Below are 25,417 nucleotides of genomic sequence, written 5' to 3'. Positions count from 1 at the left end.
TTTGGGGAGTGGGACCCATTCGAGTTCATCTGTGGGAGTAAGAGTTAGAGGAGAACGTTTTGGTTGAGGACTTGGATCCGATGATGGATCGAGAGTGATCCTCATGGCGCCTTCACGTTTGAACTCTCCACACTCACTCGTACACGATCACTGCCACTTTCTTCTCGTTCTGGCAAGGTTCTGAAAACCGGACCAGTCATCAAACCGTTCTAGTCACTAGTTCACTAGTTTACTGGTCCAACCAGTTCAACCGTGGTCTAACCGGAAAAACCGTTTTATAATAAAATAATAAATAAATTATAAATAAATACTCTAAAACATAGTTATAGTGCAACATAAATTTTAATGTCTTCCAAATATAAAGTACTACATCAACCAAAATCTAATTTAACATTTGATTTCATAATTATTAACAATATCATTCAATATATCACTATTGAACTCGTTAAGATAGTCACAAAAAACCAAAAAAAAAATCATTGAATTAACCAAATCAATAACAAATATTCAATCATCTACTCATAGCCAAGCTCAGCATCATAGCATGATAAATCAGCAACAGCCAATAATGTAACCATAAATTTCCAATCTCAAGGGCAAGATACCAAATTATCATTGAATCAGAAGGCAAAGAACTCTTGTTGTTATTGATTTCATCCAATCTTGATCTCATCCATGAAAAGGGCCAATGAAGGGTGACAAGCCTCATCAAGCTCCTAAGGCTTGCCATTCTTGGGGCTGCCAACATTCCTCTTTGAGGTAACATGCCATTTTCACTCCCTATAAGCAACTGGACATAAGAAACATTCTCCACCTTCAAGTTTCAGTTTGGCATATCCCATCTATCTATCTATCTAATAACAAAATTTTCAGCCAAATTTTAACAAAGTTTCAGCACATTCTTAATAGAGAGTAACAAACTCTTCCAAATCTTTCTGATGTTAAGCATATTAGAAAAATAAATCCAACTTTCAGGAGCCAGTAACAAAATCATGAAATTTGAACAACATCAAATACAGACCAAAACCATAATCAGAAAAATCAATGTCTAATCTTATTATTTATAAACATATTCAAAAAGGGCGGACACTCACAAATTTAGCATGATTTTGAAGTAGAACAAGAATGAAGGCAGATGAAATCAGTGGTAACAAGATGGCAAGGCACGACAGAAACAGCAACAGAGGTAGCAGCACTGGCAGTTCAACAAGAGACTAAACAGAGACTAAACAGCACCAGACCACACTAACAGTAGCTCTCAAAGGATAAACCCAATCAAAAACACCATTACCAACAGCACAAGAGACTAAACAGAGCCAAGAATCAAGAACAATCACCATCCAGCAACAAACATTACAAAACAGAGCATAAACTAACCACACTAAACCAGCATAAAATCAGCAGCAGTTCAACAAAAATTTCAGAAATTAAAAAAAAAACAGCAGCAGCACAAAATTTCAATAATGATTTGGATTCCAACTTTCCATTAATCCATTCACACTTTCACATTCAGAAATCACTCAACAGAGCATAAAAGGAAGAACCGAAGAAGTGAAAGCAGTGCCACTAACCTTCGACGGAGAGACGGACGGCGAGCGGCGAGCGGCGACACGACGGCGAGCTGCTCCAAGCCTCGAACAGAGAAGCCGGAGGATGGGGACGACGTGCCGAGCTATAGCCTACAAGAGAGGGCTTGGGTTCGGGATAGGGGGAGAGAGGAAGTCACGGACGGCGTCGACAACACGGACGGCGGCGGCACTGCGGCAGAACCGTTGAGGAGGAAGCTAGGGTTTTGGTTTGGTAACGTTGATTTTTGGGCTTCAGATGAGGGGTGAGACTCACGAATGCGAAGGGGGGGTGACCGGGAGCGCCAGTTTCCGGTTGAACTATCGGTCCGATTCGGTTTTTAGAACCATACTTTCTGGCTCGTCATGGGTTACCAAACGTCGTCATATACTCAGTTTAGTTGGAATCTCAATTTAACTCTTAAATTTTTTTGATATTACAGATTCTAATCAATCTTACAAAATTTATATTAGGTCTGATAATTTTACAATTTAAATCTTGTTACAATATTATATTTTACATACTTAATTTATTTTTTTCAATTTCACATAAAATTTAAATTTTCTCTCTAGTAGAAAGAATTGCTTTATTATTTTTTTACTAATTACTTTTTTAATTTAATTTTTATACACAGTTGATACTACTGCTAAACAAGTTTTATATAAATAATAAATTTATATTGTAAATAATAATTAATTTTTAAATTTATTATTTAATTATCTAAATACATAAATTTAATTAGATATGTCAATATATAAAAATTAATTTTTTTAATAAGATGGATTAGACAATTTTCCATCTTAGACACCACAAACTTACATACACAGTTCACACATTTAGAATATGTGGTTCAAGTATTACTTTGTTACTCAGATTCCATTTCTATGGGAATCAAATATACCTAAGGATGTGTGTGGTTCAAAGATTAAATTTTATTACCAAGTAATCTCATTTCTAGGCATTATATTCCTAGGAATGAGATTACTTGGAATATATGATTCCCATATTTGGTTGTAAAATTTAATACATTGGAATATTATGTAATAATCCTAGGAATGACTAAATTTTTGTTTGATTGAGTTTAAATATCTTGGTCATATTATGTAATATGTCAAAATTACCCTTAATCATTCAAATTAAAATATTAATGACTAAAAGTTTAATATTTTTTAAATTTACTAAAATACCCCTAATAACAAATATCTTAGTTAAAATTATTATTAATTCTAAATTTTTTTAAATTTACTAAAATATTCCTAATAACAAATATCTTTAGCTAAATTATTATCGACTCTAAATTTTATCTCTACTAATAAATTTACTATAATACCCTTAATAACAAATGTTTAATTAAAATCAATTTTATCATAATTAAATTAGTGACTATGACAATGTAAAAGGAGCAGTGTTCATCTCAGATGATCCTCAACTAACTGAATGGTGGCATCTCTATTCTCCTAGCATTATAATTACTTCCAAAGATGCAAAATCTATGATCAATTATATACAAAGCAACAAAATTCCAAAATCCACCATCAATTGTCAACAAACATTTATTGGAATCAAGCCATCACCAGTTGCTACACATTCTAGTTCAAGAGGAACTTTAACTAGTTTTCCATGAATCTTAAAACCTGATATAATGGCATCAGGAACTAGGGTTTTAGCTACTTATATTCCTCACAAAACAACAGCAACAATTGGCACAAATGTCTTCCTATCAAGTCACTATAATATTCAATAAAAATTCAAAAATAGCAATATTTAAAGCAATTTCTTCAAAAATGGCAAAAGTTCCCCCGGTTGAAGTTGGAACACCATGTCGATCAGACTATTGTCCCTTAGAATGCTAAGGCCAGCCTTCATTCTATCATCACCGCTCAAACCAGGAACATCTCTCAACAGTGCCATTAGCTTCATTCTGCGCTCAGCTCCTTCTTTCTCATGCTTAAAACAAGAAACCATATCAACTAAAACGGATGTGTGTTCTTGATAAGCACCTTTCATATCTCTCATTGATTCTACTACTATGTCAATCACTTCCTCACTTTTGCTCCCTCTTTTTCTTTTATTCCTTTCTATATATGAAGCACTAGGAGCAGCAGAAGCACTAGGAGCAGCAGAAGCACCGGGAGCAACAGAAACACCAGGAGTTGGAGGCTCCTAAAAATTGAAAGCAACACCAGCAGGAACATCAGAAGATTATTCAATATTGATAGAAATGAAGAACAAGTAGCCTAACTGATTATACATGCTCTACACTTGTATATACAAGCATTATCTCTGCCTTGGCCAGCAAGACTAACAACATTAACTAACTAAACAGAACCTAATAGAATATTAACTACCCTGATTCTAATTCTGTTTGCATAATTACATTCATATCCTTTTTTTCTTTGTTATTATACTCCACAGAAATGAAGATCAGTATTTCTATCTAAATGCTCAACATGATGGGAATAGTTAAGGCTAGTCACAGGCACAGATTAAAGTAAATGAACTAATGAAGAATCACTCCAAAATTCAAGAAAATACACAGCAGTAGGATCAACAATAAGTGAATTTATGTACATGAATTAGAGTCAATTGCTTACGTACCTGAGAATCAGCTTCATATTCCATTTCGGTCTCTTCCAAATTTACTTGGGTGTTTTCATTCACTTGCCGATCACTCAAGGTTGCTTCGCGCTCAGCCTCCATTGTAGCAACTGCTTGAGTTACATTTTCTGCATTGCCTCCTTGAGCCCTATCTCTACCAAATGCTATTCCCAACTCCTCAAAATGTGAAAATAGTTTATTATAGAGGCCATTAGCATTAGGATGGGACTGAAATTAAAAGAAAATAAATAAGCAATTAATATTAAAAAACTTAAGATAAATAAACTTGTATTAAGAAAGTTATTTAGAATTTACACTCTTCCATTCATTGAAAATTTGTCGCTCCACCACAATCATTTTATCTTTGTCGTTCCAACCAAATCCACTCGCAGCTGTGCCCATCATCTCAACTATTGCAAAATATTGTCTTTTTAGCAATTTCACCCTTGATTCAATGTGTGGATTAACCTAAACATAGCAAAACAATTTAAAATTATTACTACTCAGATTAAATTCAATAAACTGAATTTTAATACAATGACACCATAATTCATCCAAGCATAACTAAATATAGTGAATGTATGGAGCAGTAATAATCATTTAGTTTTTGCATACAGAATCTGAAATAATCATAAAATAGTCTACCATGACTTAAAGTCTTAAACTTTTCTCTTTCCTTCGATTTTTTTTTACAGTTTAATCAAACTCTTCTAACCACTTACTGATAACGAGGTAGAGAATACAGTCTGGCCTGGTTGCTTGGTTCACCATTCAGATTTTCAAGAAGAAAAAAATTACAACAAGAGAACTGGAAATATACTCTTAATTAAATAACAAGAGATTTTTTATTTTATTTATTTTATCTATTTTAATCTGTTCCAAGTAAAAAATATAAAATACTGAAGCACCAACATGATTAGCTCAAATGAAATGTAATTAATTTTCATTAAATAGTTTTAAATTCAAGCCTTGTCTATGAACAAATTTTCTGTTGAAGGACTTAGTTCAATAGTTCTAGTTGAAAATGCCATTTTTTTTGTCACGGTTTTGGGCTGGACTACAACCCAACCCAGAGAACAGATCAATGAGAGCACAGTAGTAAAACATCCCAATATAGAAGCATAAATATTTTGTAAGCTATACAATTATAACACAAATATAGAATTGTAAACAAAGAAAACAAGTATTATGTAAAAAAATTGTACCTTAAGATCACATCCAGGAATTTTTTCATGCAGCATTTTTTTCAAATGTTTTCCATAACCGGATTTAAACGTGCCATTGTCACACTTCCAAGAAGTAGTTGCAAGCTCCACCAAACACTCAACTAATTTTGCATCTTCGTGTGGCGTCCATTGACGCTTAGTTTGCTTTGAATTAGGTCGAGTATTCTCTTCCATTTTCTATAGACTAATAAGCAAAAAATAACACAAGACAATTTTTCATCATCTTGAAGCAAGGAATCACACAAGTATGAAAAGAACAATAATTAAAGGTCAATCACAGAATCACTGCAATCCCATTTGCAATCAGAACATAGTAATATAAAAGGCCATTGCATAAGCCCCAAAAGAAACACACCCATTACATAAAAGGTTAACAAGGAAATAAAACAGGTTTTTTTTTTTGTACTTTTCTTTTTTCAAGTCCAAAAAACAATTAACAATCCATGGAAAATTTTAGAAACTAGTAAGCACTACTGCAGCATCCAAAAAATTCCTTAGATAATGCAATCATACACAGCCTTAATCTAGGAAAAGAAAATTCCATTGAATGCATCAAAAAGGGAGTACACTCCATCTACATTCACAAGAGAGCAAACCATAACCAAAAAAGTGAGATATTAACAAATTCCAATGCCAACCCGCAGCATAACAGCACAAAAGTACTGATAACCCATAACCCTATCATTTCTTTAGGCCTCTTATCATACTCATAACCCAATTAGTTTCAACATCCAATTCTGTACCTTCTTGTAGGATTAAATTATAAGTATTCCATCAGAAAGAATTCTATAGCAGCAAGTGCTATGCAAATAAATGAGAGAACCAAGCTATCTATGACATGAAACACAATGTAAATAAAAACAGAACAAAAAAATAATAACAATAACAATAAAAAGAGGAATTGAGTCAGATGATTGGTTAGGATCATTTTGTGAACTAGTGTCCAATGAGATGGGTGCTAAGATTTTGGCTTTATCATAAATCGATCTTTTCATTAAATTTCATTGAAGTTAAACACACATTTTATTATCCAATTTTGAAACATGTGCCTTGAAAAACCTTTCGGACAGAACTTGCAGCAGGTGCCATATAAGGTGGAAAATGATAGGCCTCTTATTATACACATAACCCAGACACAAAGATTACAAGGTGGAAAAAGAATGTAAAAATCACATTCATTCATGATATATTTGCATAGAGGCATTGTGCACTGATTCTTCATATACATGTATTTAACCAATTATCGAACTAATTCAACTATTAATCATTTGGAAAGCTAGAACAAGGAGGATCTAGTCTAGCTTCCCCAGCATTAGATCTTTTCAACTTGATAAAGAAATTGAAGTAAATTTTAAAGCATCCTAACAACAGGCACAGACCTTAGATAATGTAGTCATACAAAATATTCCTTAGATAATGCAGCCAAACAACAGGCACAGAGCATATATCAAGTTTCAATTCAATTCATAACTGTGTTTTATCTATCAACAATTCATCACTGGTATTTTATATGAAATGTGTAACAAGATAATTAAGGATACTATAATCAAAGAGGTCAGAATTGAAACTCAAATCACATTCCAATTCCAAACAAATTAAAAACTGAAATTACATTCCAATTCCAAGTACATACATAAGGTTGAAAAAACCTAGAACAAACCTAGAACAATTGTTTAGACGAATTGAAATGGATCTAGAAAATTGTTTCAATTCCAATTTTATTGAAACAATAAAACACATTACAATTCCAATTCCAAGTACATTCGAAGTTCAATATTTCAAACCTAGAACAAACCTGTGCTTGAAAAAGATCAACAGGAACAGGAAGATGCGAGGAGGGAGAGGGGTGAGGGAGACGACACGAACAGGAAGCACAACTCGAGCAGAGACGGAGGCGAGAGATGCGCGAGCAACCGAGCTCAGACGAAGGAGAGAGACCAGACGCGAGCACGAGCACAAACACAAACGCGAACACGAACGGAGGTGAGATGTGATGATGAACACGAACGCGAACAGTTGGTAGTGAATCTTCCTTCTAGAATAAGGAGCTCGGTGGTCGTGCGAATCCAGATCAGCGGCGAGGCGACGCCGACGTTGGTGGAGCCTCTATGAATTTGGGGGAAAATTTGGCTAGGGTTTCGTTTTCATGGAGGAGTTGCTCTGCTAGGGTTTAGTTTTTTGTAAAATGAGTGAAAAATCTGAAGAAAGAGGGTTAGAGTTGAAGGGCATTTTAGTGTTTTTGCATTGTGATATACATTCCATTCCCATTGGAATTAAAGATAACCATGGGGAAGATGGGAATGAAATGGGTGGGATTTTGATTCCAGGGAATAAAATATACCCAAGAATAAATTTTTAACTCTTGAACCAAACATGGGAATAAGATATTCCCATCTCAACATTTCTGGGAATACACTTGTATTATCTCCAACCACACACACCCTAAGGAGAATGTGGAAATTAAAATAATTGTATTTTAATTCCTTGGAATCAAACATGTTTGGGAATAGCTTTTCAAACTTTGAACCAAACATGGGAATATGATATTTCCATCTCAAAATTTTTATGAATTATTTATAATCTCTCTAACCACACACACCCTTAAGGATTTTATCTACTATTTAGTCATTACTAAAATTCGAACCCAAGTACATTATATTAAAAAACACTATGTATTACCACCAAGGTTCTGAAAATCGGTTCGAATCGGCCGGTCAAACTGCGAACGACTGACAAATACGGTTCGGACAAAAGCTATAACCGAAAGATTGGGAAACCAGGGTTGGACTGTCGAATTGGCCAGGGACCGATTGGTCGAACGGAACTGTGACACATCCGGTTTTTGAAGTTTTCCAAAGAAACGGCGTTTTCTTCATGCAACCCTAACTCCCTAGGTAGCGTTTGGTGGAGAGACAGAGACGAAAAGACTGAGATTGAGAGACAGAGACTAAGAGACAAAGATTGAAATAAATCTCAGTATTCTGTTTGATGCAAAGTGGGAGACCGAAATTGAAACAAGAATGAAATTCTAATTTAATTTGTACAAAGAATAAAATTGGAAATAATTAATCGAAATGAAAGTATTTTAGGTATAAAATGTTATTAAAGTTTCAGTCTCCATCTCTAAAAATTTTAGTCCCCTGTGTCCCCAATTTTTGGAGGTACTGAAATACTGAAATTTTGGGGACAGAGACAAAAATTTTAGTACCAGTCTCTGAACCAACAAACATGATACTAAGTCTCAGTCTCTCAGTCTCTGTCTCAGTACCTCAAAACAAATGCTACCTAAGTTCCTTAACCATTACCCCTCTTCAGTCTTCCCTCTACTCTCACAACACGAAGCAGCACTACCTTGAGCTTCTTCAGTCCTCTGTCGTCTCAACGTCATCGAAGCCTCTAGCACAACTTCCATCCCAGCCACTGTCGTCGTTGCAACTTCGAGCTTCGAAGCCACCATCGTGACTTCCTTCCCCTCTCATCTTCGATCTTCAAACATAGAAAAGAGGTAGCCCTAAGCCTCCATATCCTCGCCCTTCTTCAAGCTGTCCAGCCACAGGCGCTATCATGCCTGCTCCACCGCCACTCACACTGCTCCAGCGTCAAATCAACAAATCTGTTCCGCCTCTTTTTCGTCATGCTTTCACTGCTTTTCTGCCTTTGTTCCATCCGCATTTCCATCGATGTTCATCCTCTGTTCCATCGTGCTCCAACCCTAGTGTTCCACTTCGAGTTCCTCATATGTGCTCCCTCTCCCTCGCATGTTTGAGTTCTAGCCCTCGTTTATGTTCCATCTCCCTCAATTGTGAAAAGTGATTTCTAATTCATTGTTCTTGCTGGTACTGGTTTTTTCTTTATTACTTTGTTTTTCTTATTGCCATTTAAAGTTTAATTTAACATTTGTTATTTTTGTTTTGTGTCTTACATTTAAAATTCTGTTAGTTTTTCTACTGCTATTTTTGAAATTGTCATTGTTGTTACTGATGCTGTGGAAACTATTCTCATGCTTGTTTAGTGTATATGTTCATGATGTTATATATGATATTGATTTGATTATTTGCACACACTATAAAATCTAAGCAGTGTTCATGGCTGGTTAAGAATATACAATTGAATGTGACAACCATTAATACTAGTCAAACTTTGCTGCTATAATGTTTATGAGAAAGAGTGATGACTATTACAATGAAGAAAAATAAGTAGGAACTTTTTTATAGCATATATGTTGGTTAGTATATGTCAATAAGACCATGCTTTTTGCTGAATGAATGTTTTCTCATCAAGCTTCTAACTATGATGGGCCAAAATAAGTATATAATTACTGATGTTGTCTTATTAGGGATGAACGTTTATCAATTTATTTGTATTTATGTCAAGGTTCTGAAAACTGGATTGGTCATCGAACCATTTTAGTTACTGGTTCATTAGTTTATTGGTCTAACCGATTCAACCGTGGTCTATCCAAAAAACCCATTTTATAATAAAATAATAAATAAATTATAAATAAATATTCTAAAACATAGTTATAGTCTAATATAAATTTTAATGTCTTCCAAATATAAAGTACTACATCAACCAAAATCTAATATAACCTTTGATTTCATAATTATTAACAATTTATCATTCATTAGTATTATATCATTATTGAACTCATTAAGATAGTCACACAAAAAAAAATCACGAATGAACCAAATCAATAACAAATATTTGATCATCTACTCATAGCTAAGCTCAGCATCGTAGCATGACAAATCAGCAACAGCTAATAATGTAACCAGAAATTTCCAATCTCAAGTGCAAAATACCAAGTCATCATTGAATCAAAGGACAAAGAACTCTTGTTGTTGATGTTGTTGTTATTGATTTCATCTAATCTTTATCTCATCCATGAAAAGGGCCAATGAAGGGTGACAAGCCTCATCAAGCTCCTTTGCTTGTCATTCTTGGGGTTGCCAACATTCCTCTTTGAGGTAACATGCCATTTCCACTCCCTATAAGCAACTGTTCATAAGAGACATTCTCCACCTTTGAGGATGTTAGAATATTTTTCATAAGAGACATTCTCTTAACAACTTGACACAAATGAAAAATCCAAAACCTGTTGAACAACTTGGGAATTAATTTCACAGATAAGTCTTCACAGAATAAGAGGGAGATCAACTTCACCTCAGATGTCCATGATTGAGGGGGTGGCTTCAAGGGTATAAGGGACTTCAAAAACTCCAAGAATGAGATACAATATATGAAGTAGCATTAGAACACAGGGTATCCTTCACAGTTCAAGTTTCAGTTTGGCATATGCCATGTATCTATCTATCTATCTATCTATCTATCTAACTTATAACAAAATTTTCAGGCAAATTTTAACAAACTTTCAACACATTCTTAATAAAGAGTAACAAACTTTTCCAAATCTTTCTGATGTTAAGCATATTAGAAAAAGAAACCCAACTTTCAAGAGCCACAAGATCAAATTCAAACCAAAATTGTAATCAGAAAAATCAACGTCTAATTTTATTATTTATAAAGATATTCAAAAAGGACGAACACTCACAAATTTAGCATGATTTTGAAGTAGAATAAGAATGAGAGCCTTTGAAATTAGTGGTAACATGATGGCAAGGCACGACAGCATCTTCCCCTTGCCACTCAACCATTATGCTTTTCATTATTATGTATGACAGATAGTAAATATAGTATATATTCAATTACATAATTTTATAGATATCTCATTTAATTTAATTTTGTATTCTTTATTTTTTGAATTAATTATATTTTAATTATGTATCATTATTAATATAAATATAAATTTCACTAAAAATTTATTAATCTGCTTAATCTATTTCAATGCTAGTATTGTGATTAAGGTTAGTTGTTTTAATACTAGTGTTAAAATCTACTAATATTATAGTTAGATGACAGGCTTTGTAAATTAATTGTTATTCTTATTGTGTTAAATTAAGATACTATTGTAGTAGTACTAATAAATTTTATATTTTTTTTATATTAGTTATTTTTAGAATTTAAGACTTGATTCTTCATAAAATATTAGTGAAGATATGTATTTCAAATTTTAGTTTTAAGTTTTTGGCTATTTTATATTTTTTATTTACATGAGACCGGTTCGATCACCGGTTCAGTTCTAACAACTATGTGCGTGAGACAGAAAGGGTGAGGTTGGTTCCTTTTTCTTCTAATACCAAAACAGTGACGTTTATGGCACTATGGTAGAAAAGTAAAAATCGGCCGGGTCGCGGTTCGGTTTGACCGGCCGATTCTTGGCCGGTTCAATGGTTCTAGAACGGTTTTTAAATTGCCGATTTTATCTATCAAACTGATGAGCGGATATTTCATACGCTTTTTGGCATCATTTTCGTATTGTTTTAGTTATGTTTTGTTTAAGTTTTATTATATTTTCATAGGTTTTAGTACAAAATTCACATTTTTGGATTCTACTTTGAGTTGTTATGTTCTATGATATTTTAGGTAAATTTTGACTGAAATTGAGGAGTTTTGGAAAAGTCTGATTCAGAGATAGAGAAAGAACTGCAGATACTGTTGGATTCTGACCTCCATGCACTCAAAGGAGCATTTCTGGAGCTTCAGAAGTTCAAATGGCGCTCTCTCAACGGTATTAGAAAGCTAACATCCAGGGCTTTCCAGCAATATATGATAGTCTATACTTATCTCTGGAAATCAAGGTCCAAAACTGGCGTTCAATGCCAGCTACCAACCTTATTCCTGGCATTGGACGCCCAAAAAGGAGCAACTGGCGTCCAACGCCCAAAAAGGGAAGCAAAGTGGGTGTCCAACGCCCCAAAGGGAGTACCAACTTGTGGAGTCACCCCAAGCTCAGCCCAAACACTTATCAAGTGGGCCCAGAAAGTGGATTTTCGCACTATCAACCTAGTCTATCTTATTTCTGTAATCCTTAGTCATTAGATTAGTATTTAAGGAGGATATCACCCATGTTTAGGATCTTCTTCCTGCCCCATTCAAACATTACACTACTTACTGTAAAAGCATGAGCAACCAAACCTCCTAAGTTAGGGTTAGGAGCTCTACTGATTCTCATGGATTAATAATATTACTATTCTATTTCAATATAGGTTTGATTCCATTCTCTTGTGCATTTTCATTCTTCATCTCATGAATTGAGGATGACCCATGTTAATCATCCTTGTTCTACATGGGTTCCGTGTGAGTCCTGCCCGGATAGCATTGAAACACAAGCTAGAGAATGCACTGCGGATTCCAAGAGCGTGCCTGGGCAACTTTTGATATGTGACATATAATCCCGTTGACCGTAGGTTACTGAGGTTTCTGTGGCGTCAAGGCTAGAGTATGAGAAGCAACGTTCCCTGATCCGGATGATCCGACCTTCTCTGTGACGTTTTGAGTAGGATCGCGAAGGGGAGTGGATTCCTTAGGTCTTCACCTTCGACTATGGTAGGAAGCCATGAGTTAACTTGATGAGGATGCTACATGAGTTGCTCGGATATGGTGGACTGCTATGGTTCAGAAGTGACTAACTTGATGAGGATGCTACATGAGTTAGTCAATTACGGCGGCCATTGAATGAATCGTTCGTTGTTGAAGTAGACAGTAAGAATGGTTAATCCGGAAGGAATATGCATCTCCGAAGCCTTAACTAATTATCCATCATTGCTTTTACATTAATCTGGTATTTCGTTCTCAATTATTTCGTCTATGCTTCTTAACAAACAACCATCTTTTCTAATCGCCTGACTAAGATTTACAAGATAACCATTGCTTGCTCAATCCGACAATCTCCGTGGAATTCGACCCTCACTCACCTAAAGTATTACTTGGACGACCTGGTGCACTTACTGATTCAGTTGTGCGGAGTTCAATTTCGCGCACCACAAACTGAATCGGAATTGTTAGCGGTTCTTGGTTTGACCGACTGGTCCGGTCCGGTTTTCAAAACCATTTGAATGATATTTCAAATTATATATTATACTATAATTATATTTTAATGTGTTTATTTATATTTTAATAATTATTATTTTATTATAAAATAATTATTCCAGTTAAACTACGGTTAAATCGGTTGAACCAATAAACTAGTAAATCAGTAGCTAGAGCAGTTCGGTGACCGATTCGATTTTCAAAACCTTAATTACCACTCTACCAAAGTTTTAATTGCGTTGGATTTTTTTGAACGTGTCTGTATTTTTTTGTTGGATCAGATGTAAAGATAGCCAAACCCATTTTCAATTTTATAGGTTTCATAATTTACTAAATCTTACCCAAAAGACCAAAACTACAAGTAAAAAAGAGAAAATATAAAAATTTAACTTTTAATTATTCAATATTAATCAAATTTTTTTAGAATTCATAATTTAAGAGTTAGAATTAAAATTTTAAGATTTAAAATTTAAAAGTTTAAGATTAACAAAATAATTAAAAAAACAAGCTAATGTTACTAAAAAATATTATTTATCTAATATTACTCAGTAAAAAATTATTAATAAACAATGAAAAGCTTCATTAGCTTTGAAAAAACTAATTAATATATTTATTTTTATTTTTTTCAAATTATGCATATTTTGGTGTTTGATATTAACTCAGTAAATCAATTTGACCCTGAACTTCTTGAGGCAATTCTTATTAGTTTGTAGCCAAACTTTTGTTTCACAATTATTAGGTAAGGATTCAAATAAATTTTATTGTGGTCTCTGAAATTTACTTAATTATCCAATTTGGTTATCAAAGTTTCAATTTTTTTATAGTGATCTTTCACATTCAGCTCTGAATACTATAGTAGTTTCTAAAAAAATTCTACTATGCTAAAGGAGGATTTCTTTCTCAGGTGCTAAAACATCCGTGTCAAATTAGGAGAATGTACACGTGTATTTTGTAGGCTGCAGAAATTGGACCCACAATAACAGACTTTGTCTAATAATTAACCGTAGAAAAATTATAATCATCTAACTAAGACATTTAAAAAAGTATAGGTATAAAATAATTTTTTAATGTTAACATAAACTTTTTATTGTATGCGACTCACGGTCTACGATAATAATTATTGTACGTGTAGTTAATTTGGGCTACATATAGTAGAAAAAAAAGTATAAAACGGGCTAAGAAATTAAAATTTTGAAAAAGTATGTAATGAGGTCCAAAATAAAAAGAGAAATATTGAAACCAAAAAAAAATAGAAAAGGTTCTTTGTCGGAAAAAAAAAAAAACAAAAGGATAATTAGGAATACCAAAGAAACTAAAGAATATTTTTTTATTTGACATTGTAATATTTATCATTATAAATCTTGTGCATGGTTTACTATTCTAATATTTTATAATATGTATTATTGTTGGTTTTTGATTTTTTTTTCTTTTTCAAAACACATCTTTTCTTTATCTTATATTTTTTAACCATATCTTTTAAAACAAGATTCTTCAAACTATCATATTTCAACTTCAATTTCATTTGAAATTTAAAATCTTTTCTAATTTTTTTCAAAATCTTTTCAAATCTTTTTCACAACTTCATATCTTTTTCAATTTTTTTTAAATTTCATATCTTTTGCAATACTTTTCTAAATCTTTTTATTTTTCTTTAAAATCTTTTTCATATCTTCTGTCTTATCTTTTTATCTTTTTCATATCTTTTAAACTTATCTTTTTCTATCTTTTACTAAAATATGAATCATATCTTATTTATTTTTTATCCAATTAAATTTTGAATTTCCGCCCTCCCCATCCCTATCTATACCATTCGGCCACCTCCTCCCCCTCACATTCGAATTATTCTTCTCCTCTTCTTTATCTTCTTTCCTTTCTTTTATTCGAGGACGAGCAAACATTTTAAGTTCGGTGTGGAGAGAGCCCTTTCTTCTTGTAAATCCCGGTTAAATTAGTAGATAATTAGTCAATAAATTAGCTTTTAATAAGGAGGATTAGAAATGGGAAAATTATATTAAATTAGGATAGAACTCATCGAAACAAGAATTTTGACACCAATTTCGAAGAAAACGGTCCAAGATTGGACCGAATGGGCCGAACCGGTTGAACTAGGCCCAAACCGGGTCGTGGGCCCAACCGGACCAGCCCTTTAAGTAAACCCACGTTCTTCTTCTCCCCATTTTTGGCAGCGTCGAAAAGCATCAGGGAGGGGAAAGAAAGAACGTCAAATCATTACGCTAACTTCCAACTCTCGTAACTTCTCCGTCCGAGCTCCAATCGCCGCACCGTTTGCGGCTACGCGTTCACCGCGTCGAGCTCTACGTTTCTACCGGAACAATTTTACAGGTAACTTGTTTAATCACTTCCAGTCCTCTTTTCCCCCAATTTTCGAGTTTTTTTATGGGAAGGTTGAATTTCTTTGATTTCTGATGTTTTAGGATCCAATTAGCTTGAGGAAAACGTTCACTCTTGCTTATGTGAAGCTTGGGTAAGGTGAGAATACGATAATTCTATTTTATTTTTATTGAATTTGAGCTTTGAGCATTAAATTGGATATATATGTGTTATGAATGTGTATTAGGTTGTGAATGAATAATTGGAGCTTGAAATTGTGAATACTGAAACTTGGGGGAAGCGGATTAGTTGAGTTTTGAGGGGCTGTCTTGGTTTTGAATAAATAGCTTTTTGGTCGTTACGTGGAAATCGGCCAAGGTATGGTTTAGGTTTCTTGCATTTAATATATAATGTTCTGTGAAAACTTAGGCTAGATGACCATAGGATAAGTTGGAATGCAGGTGTATGTTTAATGTTTAGTAATTTGTCGATGAGTATATTTGGTTGAAGTTTATTGAATAATTAGTTATTAATTTTGGATGGTGAATGTTGTTATGTTAATTTGGAGAGGATTATGGTTGAATGTTATTGTTGATGAACATGGTTAGTTTGGTGCTTGTTGATTAACTAATGATTTGGTGAATTATTGATTTGAGGTATAACTATTGTGGAGGTTGTTGTGATAATGAGGTATTTTGTGTTAAAAGCCTAGGATTTGTGAACTATGATTCTTAGTTGAGTTTTGGGTTGTTGGATTTGAATATTGTATGAGTATAATTGTTTATCTGAGGTAGATTTATTGTGGTGATTGTTATGATGATGAGGAAGGGTATGTTGAATTGAAAAGAAAGCAGGTTTGGACCCGAAAAGGGTGGCAAAGTCCAAGTTTTAGAGGAGATGCTGCCAAAATTTTATAAAAATTAGAGATTTTGTTTATATGATTATTTAAAAAGATTTAGACTCAAATGTTATATGGTTTGATTTAGAGTTATTAAGAAAATAAGCATGTTTTAAGTTTGATTTATTTAGAAAAGAATGAATTATGTTTTGAATTGGAACTATTGATGGACATAATGGGAGGTGTGATAATGAAGGATAAGGATTGAATATGATCACTACAAGAAAAAGGCGCATTTGTAACAAAAAATATTGTTACAAAACGTCGAAATTTTGAAACAAAAGTTTTTTGTAACAAAAAAAATGGTCCATTGCAGTAAGTCCCGTTACAAAAAGTTTTTGTAACGAAAAATGAAACTGTTACAATTCAAAGTAATATTTTGTAACAAATTTTTTTGATACAAAAAACAAAATTTGTTACAAAAGTAGTAACACTTTTTTACTTTTAAAATACTTTTCGTAACAATTTAGATTTTTGTATCGTAATATTTTGTTACAAAATACTACTTGCTTTTGTAACATTTTTTATTCTTTTAGTTACAAAATAAAAAATTTATTTTAAAATATTTAATTAAATAATTGATATATAAATTAATTTGCTAGTCCCACTAACTCAACATTTATATAATATATAATCATATAGATAATTAAAACATCTTACATGTCATTAAGATTCTTTTACAATAAAATAAATTCTACAAATTCAACTAAACACAATTTTTTCCTAACATAAAATTGTTTCATATCGAATTTATAATGATTGACTCTTCTAGCATATTTCAGTCAATATAAAGTCTAGCATGTTGGCATCAATTTTGTACACCTGCAAATATAAACAATGAAAATCAAAATTAAAAAATAACACATAACACTATCTTCATCTGAGTAAAAATTAAGTTAAAACTTACAAGTTAAAATTAACTAATTCTTTAAGAATCTATTCTCAAAGTTCAAAACTAGCCAATTAAAAATGCAAATTATCAAGAATTATAAATTCAATATATAAACTTGGGCTAATTAATCACAATTCCATCACAACTTAATGAACAAAGTTATTAAATTTACATAAGTATCAACTGTCAAACAATCACTACAAAACACAATTTTTATCGGAATCACCTGATAAACAATTAGAGAGTAGCATGTTGATGATTTCTCCAGTTGAATCTGTTATATAGTATACAATCTATAACATATATTTCAATAAAACTGATTATGACACTTCACTGAAATCCTAATTAGCAGAGCCTAGTTCCATATTAGATTCATTATTAACACAATTACAGCGACAATATGAACTTGCCTTTATCACAAGCTTGTCAAGTGTAGTGTTCAAAGAAGCTTGATCCATGTTAGGTAGTGATTGTTCTCCACTTAGAATAGACAAAATCCTTAAAGCAAGTTCAGTTGTAATAAGCTCCCTTCCATGCTGCCCAAAACTCTGGAAGACAAGGAATCATCTGTCAAAAACATAGAATAACCAATGATGGAGAAAACTTACAAGAAGTATGCGAAACTTTGATCTCTCGTCTGTCTCTTTCTTTCGCTCCGAATAAGTAACCACGGTAATCTCAGCACCATAGCCTTTGTTCCCGGCTTTAATGGTTTCCATCTATTTAGAACCATCATATATTAGAATTAAGTTATAGCTTTATAAGTATTCTCGGATTAACTAACACACAACAGATATATAAACAATCTAGACAGACTCACAACGAGCATAGCCTCGGATTACCTTTCCTTGTAATCTTCCACCTCTATGCAGTTGAGGGAACAAATGTGATCATGAATATGCTAAAAATTCTTTAAGTTTAACAAAGAGTAAGTTTCAATAATAAAAAATACTTGCTTCAACTGATTGACTTTGTTTCTTTAATAGCAATTTGGAAGCCATTGATAAAATTGTTTAACCTACATTAAGCAATTATGCAAATAAGCAATATCACTAATGCAAACTAATATATTATAGAAATCCAAACTCTCAAAGTAAAGCTAGATACTCCTATTTGATATGAACCTGTGGTTTAGGAAAAAGAACAAACATAAAATGAATAGGAGTATCTAGCTTTACTTTGAGAGTTTGGATTAGAAGTCAAATTAAATAAAACATAAAATGAATAGAACTCTGAAACAGAACAAACAATAGCATTGCATCACCAATTCCACCACCATTACAATATATTTAATAACCAACTCAATAGTAATCAACCAATATAATCCATCAAATCTAGCATTCACAACAATTATTTGTCAAACAATTCACAATCCACATAATCAATCAATAACACTGAATCAACAATTCCAATCATATTTGAAAGTTCTAATTCAACATCCATATAATCAATTAATTACTCATGATAATTAAACCTATTTCCAGTTATTCAATAAACTTTATGGGCATTCTAAAATTAAAATTATTTAAGTTAAAGCCCCTACCTCGATGTCGCAATCGCATAATTTAACCCCTTTTATTTTCATGTAGCAGCGGTGACTCCCATGCAACCGGAACTGCAGAGGCATAGTCTTCACAGCAGTGACCGGGATTGTAGCAAAACAGAGGATTCATATTGGATGGAAATTAAGAGCAATCACAACCCATAATCAAAGTAGCAGTCTCAGACTCAGACTCATCACGGCAGCTCCAGCATTGGCTCTCGGCAGTAGAAGGTTGGCAGCACATTCTCTAGTGGCAATCGACAATGGCAGTAGCTTCAAAGGGGATGGAATCGCAAACCCTAATAATCAGAACGAAAACTAGAAGCAAGAACAGAACAAAAACCAAAAGCAAAACAGAACGGAAACCAAGAGCAAGAATGCTTGCCTCGGTTCATCTTCACAGTGGTGGCGAGCTCCCACGGCGGCGGCGAGGAGAATACCCACCAACGCGTCCTTCGACTCCCCCCTCTCTCTTGGCCAATCGCGGATCTTCCCTTCTCTCTCCCCTCTGCGTGCGATGGCGATGGCTACGACGATAGTGACGAGCCCTAGCGACGGCAGCGATGAAGCACGACGGCGACAGCCCAAGCGACGACGATGGAGATGGCTTCGTGCAGCTCCAATGGTAATGACAGCTTTGGGCAGCAACCCCGTTCACGAGCTCTCCCTCTCACCCACACGACGGAAGCGGCGGCGACAGTGGCACCCTTCCCGGCGCCAACCCTTCCCTCTCTTCTCCTTCCTCTTCTTCTCTGATTCCCCCCCCTTTTCCCTTCTGTCTTCTCCCTGTTTCCCGTTTCCTTTCTTTCCCCCTTTCAGAACATAGGTTTAGGGATTTGGTAATAGATTTAGGAATATAGTAAAAGTAGGATTTTATTTGGTAATTCTAGAGTATGTATGTAAAAAATTTTATTTTTTGAAATAAAATAAAATTATTTTGAAAAAAATATATACACAATTTTTTTTATTCTTAAAGTGTTTAATATTTTAAAAAAAATTGTTATAAAATATACTTATATTTTGTGACAAACAATTAACTTGTAAATAATATTGAATTTTGTGACAAATTAATTTTTTGTTACAAAACAATTGGAGTTTTTGAAACAAAAAAATATTTTGTTACAAAATATTTCGAATTTTTGTAACTTTTTTTTGTTACAAAATATTATAATATTTTGTAACAAAACACCATCTCGTTACAAAAACTAACATAATTTGTAACAAAAAAATTAGGTTGTTACAAAATATTATCATGTTTTGTAACAACTTGTAATGTTGTTACAAAACATTATTCTTTTGTAACAATTACTAATTATTATTACAAAAAATTATTTTTTTGTAACAATTTTAAATTTGATACAAAATTTTTGTTACAAATGTTTCATTTTCTTGTAGTGGATTGACGTATAATGATGAATGAGATGCGATTGAGAATGATGTGGATGTTGATGAATTATAATTGAATTATTTATATGGCTTATGAATTTGAATAATCTGAGATACGAGATTCCCTGGATTAAGTGCCGTGGCTTGCCACCACGTGTACCAGGTTGAAAACTCGATACTCTGTTGACCCTACGACGTAAGTGTGACCGGGCACTATATAAATTTCCGGAAATGTTACCCCCATTGAGCAATATTGATTATTTGAGAAAAATCTATGCATAGACTCTTGGGATGCACGTCGGGGGACAGTCTAAGGACAATTCAGACTTGTCGGGTTGGCTGGATAACCGACAGATAAGCCTCATCAGCCATAGGACAAACATGCATCATATGCATATTACTTGAATTACTTGCTTGTGTATTAACTGGGTGTGCCTAAATGTACTTGCCATGTTAAATGTATATTTGTTATCTGCAGTACTTGTAATCTTCTTGTGCTTGCCTTTGTCTGTGAAAATGCATGATGGAGTTGGAGGTATGGAGGAGTGGCAGAATGGGATTTAGATTTAAGGTTAAGTTAAGTTAGGTTTAAATATCCTTAGTAAACCACCTTTTATGGCTTCTGTTTAATACTTTAAGCTCTATAATATGAGTGTCGGCGTTCTAGAATTGCCTCTGGCATTCCCAAGACCTTATATATTATGTGTGTGGCACCTTTACCATACTGAGAACTAGGGGTGGCAAACGGGCCTAAACCCGCCGGGCCGGCATGCGTAACCCACCAAAAAAGGCGGGCTGGGCTGGGAAATTAGGACCGCCAAATAGCAAAAGCCCGCCTAACCCGCACCGCTTAAACCGCGGGCTTTGGCGGGGCGGGGCGGGCTTCCCCGCCGGGCTTAGTATTTTTTTATCAAGGGGTATTTTTACAATTTTTTTTGCCAAAACCCAACTTTCCCCAACCTAACTTACAAGAGAATGAAGATGAAAATTGAGTGTTTTGGATTATGTTTATTTTGTTTTAGAGACTATTTATAATTATATTTTGGATTATGTTTATTTTGCTTTGGGAACAATATTTATAATTATGATTTGGATGAAAACTTGGTTTATAATTATGTTTATTAGATTTTTATAATTACAAAGACTTTAATGTTTGTGAATATAAAAATTATCAGTTCTCATTCTATACTATGTTTTTGTTTTTCAGATGCAAGTCGAGAGGCATCTCATTAGGCGTTTGGACCCTTGAAGCGGAGTGGTTACAGAGTTATTTTGTTATGCTATGATGTGTATATATGTACTTAGTTTTCTCTCTGCATAACTTGTTCTTTTGATCCTCCTAGAGGTTTATGGAGAGGCAGGATTGTGTATATGTACTTTTGGGTTTTGGATATGTATGTATATATATGTAAATATTTTCCGGCCAGTCTTGACTTCGCAAGCTGAGTTAGGAGCTTGATATTTTGTATCTTTGGCACTCTATTCCTACTTCTGTTATCATATGTTTAATAGTTATGGTTTCCTTAGCACACAGGTTAACCTGTTCCTAGAGCGTTGCGCTTTTATTTTGCAAATTTTTGTTTCCTCTTTTCTTCAAGGCTCCTAGCATATTATAATTCTTCTGCTATTATATGTACTCATTTTATTTTAGAGGTCGTAATACCACACCACCTCTGTTTTACGGCTTAAGCGTAATGCTTAGTGTGGTAGGGTGTTACATTATGGTATCAAAGCAGTTCGTTCCTATAGAGCCTGAAAGATGGACTGATTATACTTCTGTGCATTCTCTGTATGTGTGTTTATGTACTATTAGGATATCTGATTGATATATATGGCATAAACATTTGTGAGCATGCATTTGGAACTTAAAGCATTAGACCTGCGATATTGAGACTGATCAACTTAATATCACTTATTTGGTGTGTATAGGGACCAGATGTCGACTCGCGGACGCGGTCACGGGCGAGGTAGAGGTAGGACAGGCACCGTTACTCCTGCTCCCATAGGGACTGATCCAGTAGACTTTATGGCTGCCCTGGGAAATATGGCTGCAGCTATGCAGGCAACAGCTGAGGCACTGGGTAATCAAATAAATTAGGGTAATCATGGGAACAATAATGATGAGGATGGTCCTATGACACTTGCTACATTTCTGAAAGTTCGCCCTCCAACTTTTAGGGGAACCTCAAATCCGACTGACGCAGATAATTGGATTCAGGCTATGGAACGGGCATTACAGGCACAACAGGTTCCTGAAGAGCAATGGGTTGAATTTGAAACCTATCAGTTGCAAGGTGAAGCTCAGTATTGGTGGCAAGGGACACGACGTATCCTGCAGCCTGATGGTGCTGCGATTCCTTGGGAGGTTTTCCAGACAGAGTTTTATAAGAAATATTTTCCAAATTCAGCTAGAAATACCAAAGAACTTGAATTAATGCAGTTAAAGCAGGGACAAATGACTATTGCTGAGTATACTAGCAAATTTGAGGAGTTATGTCTCTTTTCTCGTATCTGTCAAGGTGCGCCTAAAGATTTTGCTGAATGGAAGTGTATTAAATATGAGGGAGGTCTTCGGAGCGATATTCTGAGCTTCGTTGCCCCAATGGAGATCAGGGTGTTTTCTGAATTGGTGAATAAGAGTAGGCTGAGGATTGTGTGAGGAAGGCGGCAGCAGAGAAAGGGAGTTTGAGGGTGTCTTTTCAGAGGCCTTCAGGGAGGAACTTTGCTCCGAGAGGTAGAAATTTCAAGCATGGAGGCTTTGTTCCATAGCAGCTCAGGATAATTACAGAAGGCTGAATACTAATGCTAGTCAAGGAAAAAGGTTTGGGAAGCAGCCACAGCAGGATCTGAATTGTCAGAAGTGCGGAAAATATCATCCTGGAGTTTCGTGCAGATTAGGACTTGGAGTATGCTATTCTTGTGGACAGCCCGGGCATATAGCCAGTAATTGCCCTTAGAAGAAGAAGTATGATACTGGTAGGGTGCAGTAGCCGGGGAGAGTATACACTACTTCTACCATTGGTGCTGAGGGATCTGAGACACTGATTAGAGGTAATTGTGAAATGGCTGGTAAAATCTTAAATGCTTTATTTGATTCAGGAGCGTCTCATTCATTTATTGCAATTGAAAAGGCCCATGAATTAGGATTGAGAATGGTGGTTTTAGGTTATGATTTGAAAGTATATAATGTTACTCATGAAGCTTTGGTAACTAGGATAGGATGTCCACAAGTTCCCTTTCGAGTGCAACAGCGTGAATTTGTGCATGATTTGATTTGTTTGCCTATGACTGGTCTTGATCTCATATTGGGATTGGATTGGTTATCCAAGAATCATGTTTTGCTTGATTGTTCTGAGAAGTCAGTACAATTTATGCCAGAAGGGTCAGAAGCACCGGTTGTGGTGAATAGTTACTATTTGAATTCTATGATAGTAAACTGTTCTGGAACTGAATGTCAGGGTATTATGTTATTAACTACGGGAGTATCAGGTGATGATCAGAGTTTAGAGCAGATTCCGGTTGTATGTGAATTTCCAGATGTGTTTCTAGATGATATTAATGAATTTCCACCTAACCGGGAAGTGGAATTTGCAATTGAGTTGGTGCCTGGAGCCGGTCCAATTTCAATTACTCATTACAGGATGTCACCTTTAGAAATAGCTGAACTGAAAGCTCAGTTGGAAGATCTGTTGGGTAAGCATTTTATCCGACCAAGTGTTTCTCCGTGTGGAGCGCCAGTGTTACTGGTAAAGAAGAAGGAAGGGAAGTATCATTAGTAAAAGTAGCTTGGAGTCGAGCTGGTATCGAGGAACATACCTGGGAACTCGAATCAGATATGCGAAAGGACTATCCACATCTCTTTTCAGGTAACTAGATTTGAATTTTGAGGGCAAAATTCGTTATTAGGTGGGTAGGATGTAAACCCCGGTTAAATTAGTAGATAATTAGTCAATAAATTAGTTTTTAATAAGGAGGATTAGAAATGGAAAAATTATATTAAATTAGGATAGAAATCATCGAAACAAATTTTGACACCAATTTCGAAGAAAACGGTCCAAGATTGGACCAAACGGGCCGAACCGATTGAACCGGGCCCAAACCGGGCCGTGGGCCAAACCGGACCAGCCCTTTAAGTAAACCCACGTTCTTCTTCTCCCCATTTTTGGCAGCGTCGAAGAGCATCAGGGAGGGGAAAGAAAGAACGTCAAATCGTTACGCTAACTTCCAACTCTCGTAACTTCTCCGTCTGAGCTCCAATTGCCGCACCGTTTGCGGCCACGCGTTCACTGCGTCGAGCTCTACGTTTCTACCGGAACAATTTTACTAGTAACTTATTTAATCACTTCCAGCCCTCTTTTCCCCCAATTTTCGAGTTTTTTTATGGGAATGTTGAATTTCTTTGATTTCTGATATTTTAGGATCGAATTAGCTTGAGGAAAACGTTTACTCTTGCTTATGTGAAGCTTGGGTAAGGTGAGGATACGATAATTCTATTTTATTTTCATTGAATTTGAGCTTTGAGTATTAAATTGGATATATATGTGTTATGAATGTGTATTAGGTTGTGAATAAATAATTGGAGCTTGAAATTGTGAATACTGGAACTTGGGGGAAGCGGATTAGTTGAGTTTTGAAGGGCTGTCTTGGTTTTGAATAAATAGCTTTGGTCGTTACGTGGAAATCGGCCAAGGTATGGTTTAGGTTTCTTGCATTTAATATATAATTTTCTGCGAAAACTTAGGCTAGACGACCATAGGATAAGTTGGAATGCAGGTGTATGTTTAATGTTTAGTAATTTGTCGATGAGTATATTTGGTTAAAGTTTATTGAATAATTAGTTATTAATTTTGGATGGTGAATGTTGTTATGTTAATTTGGAGAGGATTATGGTTGAATGTTATTGTTGATGAACATGGTTGGTTTGGTGCTTGTTGATTAACTAATGATTTGGTGAATTATTGATTTGAGGTATATAACTATTGTGGAGGTTGTTGTGATAATGAGGTATTTTGTGTTAAAAGCCTAGGATTTGTGAACTATGATTCTTA

The 25,417-nt window shown here is 34.5% G+C and overlaps 2 protein-coding genes and 1 long non-coding RNA gene across 5 annotated transcripts; all 3 read right to left on the bottom strand.

The window, feature by feature from the left end:
* LOC107622763 lies at nucleotides 7-1,867 on the bottom strand. 2 transcript variants are annotated; one of them, XR_002356466.1, is made up of 3 exons: nucleotides 1,572-1,867; nucleotides 606-790; nucleotides 7-257 (listed from the first exon to the last, which is right to left on the bottom strand). It is a non-coding gene; the product is annotated as an uncharacterized LOC107622763 (long non-coding RNA). The 2 variants fall into 2 exon arrangements; XR_001616265.2 differs by having other exon boundaries at nucleotides 7-180.
* On the bottom strand, nucleotides 3,049-4,603 carry LOC107620504. Its single transcript, XM_021114266.1, has 4 exons — nucleotides 4,480-4,603; nucleotides 4,165-4,392; nucleotides 3,237-3,729; nucleotides 3,049-3,200 (listed from the first exon to the last, which is right to left on the bottom strand). Exons 1-3 carry the CDS (start codon nucleotides 4,567-4,569, stop codon nucleotides 3,331-3,333), a joined length of 717 nt encoding a protein of 238 aa, XP_020969925.1. The 5' UTR covers nucleotides 4,570-4,603; the 3' UTR covers nucleotides 3,049-3,200; nucleotides 3,237-3,330.
* On the bottom strand, nucleotides 17,687-18,181 carry LOC110267873. 2 transcript variants are annotated; one of them, XM_021113711.1, is made up of 2 exons: nucleotides 18,049-18,181; nucleotides 17,687-17,988 (listed from the first exon to the last, which is right to left on the bottom strand). In XM_021113711.1, the coding sequence occupies exons 1-2, from the start codon at nucleotides 18,157-18,159 to the stop codon at nucleotides 17,782-17,784; spliced, it is 318 nt and encodes a 105-aa protein (XP_020969370.1). In that variant the 5' UTR covers nucleotides 18,160-18,181; the 3' UTR covers nucleotides 17,687-17,781. The 2 variants fall into 2 exon arrangements, 1 of the variants encoding a protein (XP_020969370.1); XR_002355827.1 differs by having other exon boundaries at nucleotides 17,794-18,007.

Source organism: Arachis ipaensis, chromosome B10, assembly GCF_000816755.2.
Source record: "Arachis ipaensis cultivar K30076 chromosome B10, Araip1.1, whole genome shotgun sequence".
Classification (NCBI taxonomy): Eukaryota; Viridiplantae; Streptophyta; class Magnoliopsida; order Fabales; family Fabaceae; genus Arachis; species Arachis ipaensis.
This window is presented reverse-complemented; position numbering and strand designations above follow the sequence as displayed.

Excerpts from the sequence above, each read along its gene's own strand:
- LOC110267873 (XM_021113711.1), bottom strand. The coding sequence starts at position 18,159 with ATGGAAACCATTAAAGCCGGGAACAAAGGCTATGGTGCTGAGATTACC. Across the intron at positions 17,989-18,048 it reads CAAAGTTTCGCATACTTCTT|AGTTTTGGGCAGCATGGAAG; the intron begins GTAAGTTTTCTC and ends CTTGTCTTCCAG.
- LOC107620504 (XM_021114266.1), bottom strand. The coding sequence starts at position 4,569 with ATGATGGGCACAGCTGCGAGTGGATTTGGTTGGAACGACAAAGATAAA. Across the intron at positions 4,393-4,479 it reads TTTTCAATGAATGGAAGAGT|TCCCATCCTAATGCTAATGG; the intron begins GTAAATTCTAAA and ends TTTTAATTTCAG. Across the intron at positions 3,730-4,164 it reads AATATGAAGCTGATTCTCAG|GAGCCTCCAACTCCTGGTGT; the intron begins GTACGTAAGCAA and ends TTCAATTTTTAG.